The 7,218-nt window shown below is 31.4% G+C and overlaps 1 protein-coding gene across 1 annotated transcript; it reads right to left on the bottom strand.

Moving 5' to 3' along the window:
* Positions 1 to 1,558: 1,558 nt before the first annotated feature.
* LOC127096330 (uncharacterized) lies at positions 1,559 to 2,620 on the bottom strand. The gene has a single exon (XM_051034914.1). The coding sequence runs from the start codon at positions 2,618 to 2,620 to the stop codon at positions 1,559 to 1,561; it is 1,062 nt and encodes a 353-aa protein (XP_050890871.1).
* Positions 2,621 to 7,218: the final 4,598 nt, after the last annotated feature.

The raw sequence follows: 7,218 nt of genomic DNA, 5'->3' as shown, positions 1-7,218 counted from the left end.
ATGAGTTTATTTAAATTAACTATCACAGTAATTTTTACTAATAACGAGGCAAAAGATTAATTAATAATTAAAAATAAAATAATATAAATAATGCATTTGAAAATGTTGATGAAAAAGATATAACCCCTCAGTTGGCCATTATAACCGAAGATAATACTAATAAAAAGTAAAAATAAATTAAAAATCGAAAAAGGGAAAGGCGTCATGTGACTGTAAATCAATTCAAAATAAAAATAAAACTTAAAATGCAGTAACTAGGATTAGAAGCGATATATCCCCTCGATTTTAGTAATGACCAAGGGAATAGATTGTTTATATTTAAATAAATAAATAATGGTGTTGCAACCTACATGGACATATACTTCAGCTATTGGTGGCTTGAGGTGAAAGATTCGTCATAAAAAATATTATTTGTAGTAGTGAATTCACCATGACAGCGACGTCATATAGCGACTTTTCACTTAAATCAGATAATGACCGAAAAAAGAAGGAAGCACGACAAAGCCCTCACCCTTCAGAGCAGAGGCAAAGGGTTAAGAGAAACTCTTCTAGACCTCTTAGAGGACTCAATAACAACGACCCAAAAGGAAAAATAACTCAATGAGTCAAACAAGAAACAAGTGCACTATACGGGCAAGTAAGCATATAATCTCAACATAAATATCTATCGGACAAGATTCCTGCATCTCGCGTCACTAGATTAACAAACTGCTATAACCGTCTTACTATATAAAGGGAGGACATGTTATTTCTCAAGTAATTCGAATTTAAATCAGATTCGCTCCATCTTACTCTTATACTGACTTGGACATTGGAGTATTAATCTTGTAGATCAGTCTTTCCTCCACCATACTAAAAACTCGAGTTCACATTTACAGTCTACGTCTATAGTTCATCAATCAATTCTAAATAATAAAAATCTGACTTTTTTTATGAACTAAATTGTAATCTAATAACGATACTTCATAGAGGTTGTGATTCTTTGATTGTAAAATACATGCAACCCTAACCATATACTTGAAAAGCACCACAACGAATACACACAAATGAATATTTTTTATTATTTAGACTATCTTTTTAATATATATAGACGAGTACTTAAAACAATAATGATTGTGGTTGAAAATTCTTTAAAGAGTTAATAGTATAATCCCACACTTAGTCAATATGGATAGATGAAATTTTCATAACATGAAAACTACAATAAATCACATGTGACACTAATTCCATGTTAAAACTAAAATAAATTACTTCGATTTTGATGCTTGAATTAAAAAACAACAACTTATTAATAGGAATTTAAATGCTATATTAAAAAGCTAAAATCTATTGACATCAAATATAAATTTAAAATTTTTATATCAAATCTCAACTATTAATAAAAATAAATCAAACAATAGATAGTCTTTAATCAAAATAAATCAAACAATAGATAGTCTATTAAATCAAACAATAGATAGTCTTTAATCAAAATAAATCAAACAATAGATAGTCTATTAATCAATAGAGTGAGCTGGTATACTAGAATCTCAGTGAACCCCCCAAATGATTTAAACAATTAATCCCATTGAAAATATGGCAAAATCCAAAAAGTGTATCTTCCATACTGACCATGACTTCTAGATTTTCCATTCTTCGTATTATAGATCTTCAAATAATCAGCAAAGTAAATTGAATCTCTTTGCAACGATTTTGAGAAATATGTAGCTGAAACTGAAATCGAATCACCCTTTCCCAAAAATAAAACATTATCTCCCAAACTCTTAACTTTACACCTTTCTTCAAGCTTTTCACTTTTTGCATCTAGTTTCAATTTGTATACATGATATATATTCCTCCGCAAGGTACACCTTCTCACCATCCATAATTCTCCATTCAATGCTTTCACTAGAAATTTATCTTGAAAAATACCTTCCTCAACCTTTTCTTGTAAAATAACATTTGGAGTTATCTTCTCTTTGTGCGAAAGATTATTTGAACCACAAATATTAACCGATACAATTTTGCGGTGGATACTTAGGGCAAATAATAGACCATTATAAAATATTACATCAACGAAAAAAGGTTTCAATATCTCGATATAAGTCCTATTTTTTTGACCACTTCCAATGAATGCAAGTTCACAATTGTTGCCGTAAATGGCTGCAACTGTATAATTATTTGGACTTTTTATAGGATCGTCAGATAAAGTTACTTTATAAACCCTATTGAGTGGTGGGAGAATAATGTAAGGTATATCTTTAAAAGGATTCATTAGTGTTATGATAGACTTGGAATCATCTACCAATGCAACCCAACCATGGCTAGAACCACTAAAACGAAGTTTAGGTTTAATAAGACCTAATTGAAATTGAAAAGGGTACATTCTTTTGTTTGGAATTCCAAACAACCCATTCTTCTCCGTATAACTAGCATCTGCTTCTAGATATAATGATTTTTTGGGTACCATTATCATGGGCATTATGTTCATCTTGAATTGATGATTTTGATGGTTGAGCTTTGCAATTAATTGCCAATTTTTGCAAACAGCACCAAACCAAAGATGATCAATTTTTTCTTCTAATTTGTCAAGAATCATACTAAGAGGAAGTGCTTCTAAATTTGCCCAATTTCGCTCCATTGTGGTGAATAAACTATGTGGACTTCTACTCAAGCAACAGGTTTGTGAACACAATTCATTAACATATAGTTATACAAGATAACATTTAAATTATGCTTATCCCTAAAAATTCTCATATTTAAATTCTCACTAACAAACTCATGCTTATTTCAAGGTAAGATATCTTATTAATTAATAAAATTATATATATATATATATATATATATATATATATATATATATATATATATATATATATATATATATATATATATATATATATATATATATATATATATATATATATATATATATATATATATATATATATATATATATATATATCTTTTTTGACAGCAGATTTATTGAGATATTTATTAAGCACTTTACAGAGTTTAATTTGGATTTTTTAATTTATTGTAAATATTTCGATACTTCCCCTTAGTTTCTGTATACCGAATTTTCTGTTACTCTTTTTATTCTTTACAATTGATGAGAACAAATCCTACCATTTTTTTCGCCATTAAATATGGAAATTTAATTTAAAGAAATATTCAATTCAAACTAATTCTTCTTTCAATTTTCTTTTGCAATGTCCATTATTTTCTTAACTCAAGTCAGTTTTTTTTAGTCAATTATGAAATTACACTTAGCCTTCACGTTTATTTTGATTTTTTTATCTATTTTTATTTTATATTTAACATAAATATTTTTTTTAAAATATATATTACTTTAATCTTATACACTGATTATTTCATTTAATCTATTAATTATTTTTTTGGTAGAATTTATTTATTGAATATTTTTTTTATATTTTATTCTCCAAATATAAAGATTGAATATACTTTCATTAATGGGTTTTTTACAAAAATAACCCATTTTTTCAAGAAAATTTCCAAAATATCTCTGGTTTAAAAAAAAATCTCAAACTACCCCACTTTTAGGAGGAGTCGCCAATTGAATTGGAGACTCCTCTTAAAGCTTGAATGGAGGCGCCAATTAGGTTGGCTAGGGCAGGTGCCCTATCCAATCCAATTGGCGCCCCTGTGTAGGGTTTAAAAGGAGGTGTCAATTCAATTAGAGACTCCTCCTAAAATGCAATTTTTGTGTTATAAATAGATGCGTTGTGTGAGTAATTGTTCCACATCTCATATAATTATTTGGCAATCATGTTTGGTGTTCGTCGCCGATACAGAAAGGTGATTTATGCGAGAGACAAACCTCAGATGCCGATACTGTTCTGGAACATCACTACGTTCGATCAACTGAAGAGGGAGCTGGTTCGTTGGTTAGATGGGAAAATACCAGAAGGGGAAAAAATTAGAAGTATTGAGAGACTTGACAGTATCTTTGGTTGGGTGCGAATGAAGACTGATAAGGATGCTAGGGAAATGATGTTCGGTCGAGACGACATCAATTTGATTGTTGTAATCAGTTAGAAATATTTATGATTTCAGATAGCTTATTTTGTACTGATGTTTGTTGTGAACCTCGTTGTAACAAAAACTTAATGATATATAATGATTGAAGGTTACAGAAATACAATGTTACAAAAAGCTTAAGACCTAGATGATGCTCCTCGATTGGGACAGTTGTTCTTGTTGTGTCCTGGTTGATGACAGATACTACATAATCTTATCATTTTATATGTGGAATCCATCTCTGTTCTGATACGTGTGCTGTTTGGCCTTCCTTTTTTATTTCTACGCATCTCGTCATTGTGTCAAACAATATCACCTTCATATGGAGGCCAATAATCAGAATATGCAGGCGTAGATTCTTACTCAAAATTCCATGATTAACCAGAATATGCAGAGAAATTGAGGACTTGTGTGAAGAAATTTGGAGTTTTTGAAGAGAGAGAAAAATGGAGGGAAGTGTGAATTTGAGATCTGAAATTGTTCTTCTGAGCCAAAACAGTTATGATTGGGCTTTTATATCATGTGTTAATGACTGTGCTAATCCACTTAGGCCTTGGTTAATCGAGATTAATGAAATGTGAGGTAAAATGCAAAAAATGAAAAATGTGATTGTGCATGGACATGTGCACGTGAACAGTGCATGCAATGGCTTAAATCTCACTCCAAATCATTCAATAAACAACATGGAATTGGAATTTTGCTCATGTGATTCACCAAATTTGAATTACCAACTTTCCCTCCAAAATGCACTTGAATGGACACTTGATCATGTGAGCTTCTTTCATGCAATGCAATGATTGATTTGGAAAGCCTTGGTCACAAGGAGCATTTTGCAAAAAGAATGGTTCAATTTGGAGCTTTGGATCAAAAGTTATGCCATGTTGAACTTCCATGTACACTTTGTGATCATTTGGCCATAACTTCTCAACCATTCATCAGATGATCATGATATAAGACTTTTTGAAAAGAGGAGATAAAGATCTTCAACTTTCGTGTTCACCAAAAATCCATTTGAAGCTTCTTTGATGTTGGAAAATCAAGTTGAATATGGTCCAAAAATTTGCCATTTTTGGAAACTTTGAATTACAGGTCACTTTCCATTTTTGGAAACTTTTGATTTGACTTCAAAATCTTCAAGATAGATGTTTGACATGATGAATAGGCCTATTTTGAACATGATTGAGATGCTTTAAATCATTTCCTCAACTCAAAGCCCTCAGTTGACTGCACAGTTGACTTGTATGGTCCTCAGATGACCTGGAAATGTACTGATGAATCTGGGCCTCTACCACTTGGTAAAGTTGCTTCAAAATGAACCTTAGCTCATATAAGCTCTTTAGAATAATCATGTGGCCTTCATCTCAAGGAAAAACTTGCTCTTTTGCATAAAGGATTCTCTTGATACCAATTCTGACTGCCATAGTGCAATGCAATATGGAATGATAAATGAAATAAAAAAAATAAAATGAATGCATGAATGGGGAGGGCAAATTTGAGGTGCTACAGGAAGTAAGCACATCGAGTATGGTATAACAAAATCGATCAATATTTCATGGATTTAGGATTCAAGAAAATCAAAAGTGAGCTTACATTATACATCAAATCTCAAGGTCATTACACTCTCTTACTCTCTATATGTAGATGATCTTATCTACACGGGAAACAATACTGAGATGATGATGGAGTTCAAAGAAGACATGATGAAGACCTTTGAGATGATCGGCCTTAGTTTGATGAGTTACTTCCTCGATATAGAGGTAAGTTAGAGAAATGACGGGATATTCATCTCGCCAAAGAAATACACATAAGGCTTACTTAAGAAATTCAAGATGTACGATTGCAAACCCACTAATCCACTCATAACAAATGAGAAACTATAGAAGGATAATGGAGCACTAGAAGATGATGCATCCAAATACAAAAGTCTAATCAGAAGACTTCTTAATTTGATAACTACACAACCAGACACAATGTATGCTACAAGTCTTTTATCAAGATTCATGCAAAACCCAAGTCAAATAAAATTTGGTGCAAGATTTTTTTGAGGTATCTACAAGTAACAAAAGAGTTCGGTATATGGTACCCTATCGAAATCGACTCAAGATTACTTGGCTACACCGACAATGATTGGAAAGGTTTGGTAGATGACATGAAGATCACCTCTGGCTATGCTTTCTCACTCAAATCAGAAATTTTCTCTTGGGCGTGGAACAAATAAGCTACAATTGCACAATCAACAACAAAAGTAGCATATGTGGAAGTTGCTGAAGCAACGAGTTAAGCTATATCACTTCACATGATACTTGAAGATAAGGGAGAAAAACAAGATAAGCCTACTACATTCAACTGCGACAATAAAACAATAATTGCAATGACAAAGAATCTAGTGCTCACAGCAGAACAAAACACATAGCAATCAAGTATCACTTTACCAGAGAAGCTGAAACAACTAAAGAGATCAAACTCGACTACTGTAGGACATAAAATCAAATTTCAAACATATTCACAAAGGCGTTTTCGAGACTAAGATTTGAAGCGCTACGAGCTATGCTTGGAGTCACAGAAACTTGCATTAAGGAGGAGTGTTGAAATTGCTACAAATTTTTAGAATTGTCTTAGATATAATATGTATGGAAATGCCAAAAAAAAAACATAGAACTATTATGATACTAATATATAATGAAACATAAAGAAAGAACTAAAATAATTTAAAAACTTTCACCATCATTGAGAAGTCGGTGACTTAAGCCTAAATAAAAAATTGATACTTTATAATTGATAAAAAAAACCAATACCATTTCCTCCTATAAGGCTTTAAACTACAATCCCTATTTTAATATAACCATTTCATATAACCACATAATTACTATAACCTTCTTTCTAAACAATTTTCTAAAATTATCTTATATCAACTATCAACGATAGGTTCTTAGGTGACTCTGAAACTTCACACTTAAGTTTGAATGTTCACAGATATGATGTTAAGGATACAAGGTCCCACATGCCCATGCCCAGGGAGGGACCATGAAATACTACTAGCCAAGAGTTATATATCTAAATCACCTGTATCTTTGCAATAGCTTTGGCATCAAGAAACTTTTGAGTAGCAAACCAGGACATCTTTCTAAATCTGAGACCAATATTGACGATATACATTCTGTTTAATGGCTGGAAATAAACATTGACGATGTTTGTTTA

This window comes from Lathyrus oleraceus, chromosome 6, assembly GCF_024323335.1.
Source record: "Lathyrus oleraceus cultivar Zhongwan6 chromosome 6, CAAS_Psat_ZW6_1.0, whole genome shotgun sequence".
In the NCBI taxonomy this organism is placed as follows: Eukaryota; Viridiplantae; Streptophyta; class Magnoliopsida; order Fabales; family Fabaceae; genus Lathyrus; species Lathyrus oleraceus.
The sequence above is the reverse complement of the archived record's forward strand: the minus strand, read 5'-3'. Positions and strand labels throughout refer to the sequence as shown.

Bases quoted from the DNA above. Each gene is read 5' to 3' on its own strand.
- LOC127096330 (XM_051034914.1), bottom strand. From the start codon at position 2,620: ATGGAGCGAAATTGGGCAAATTTAGAAGCACTTCCTCTTAGTATGATT.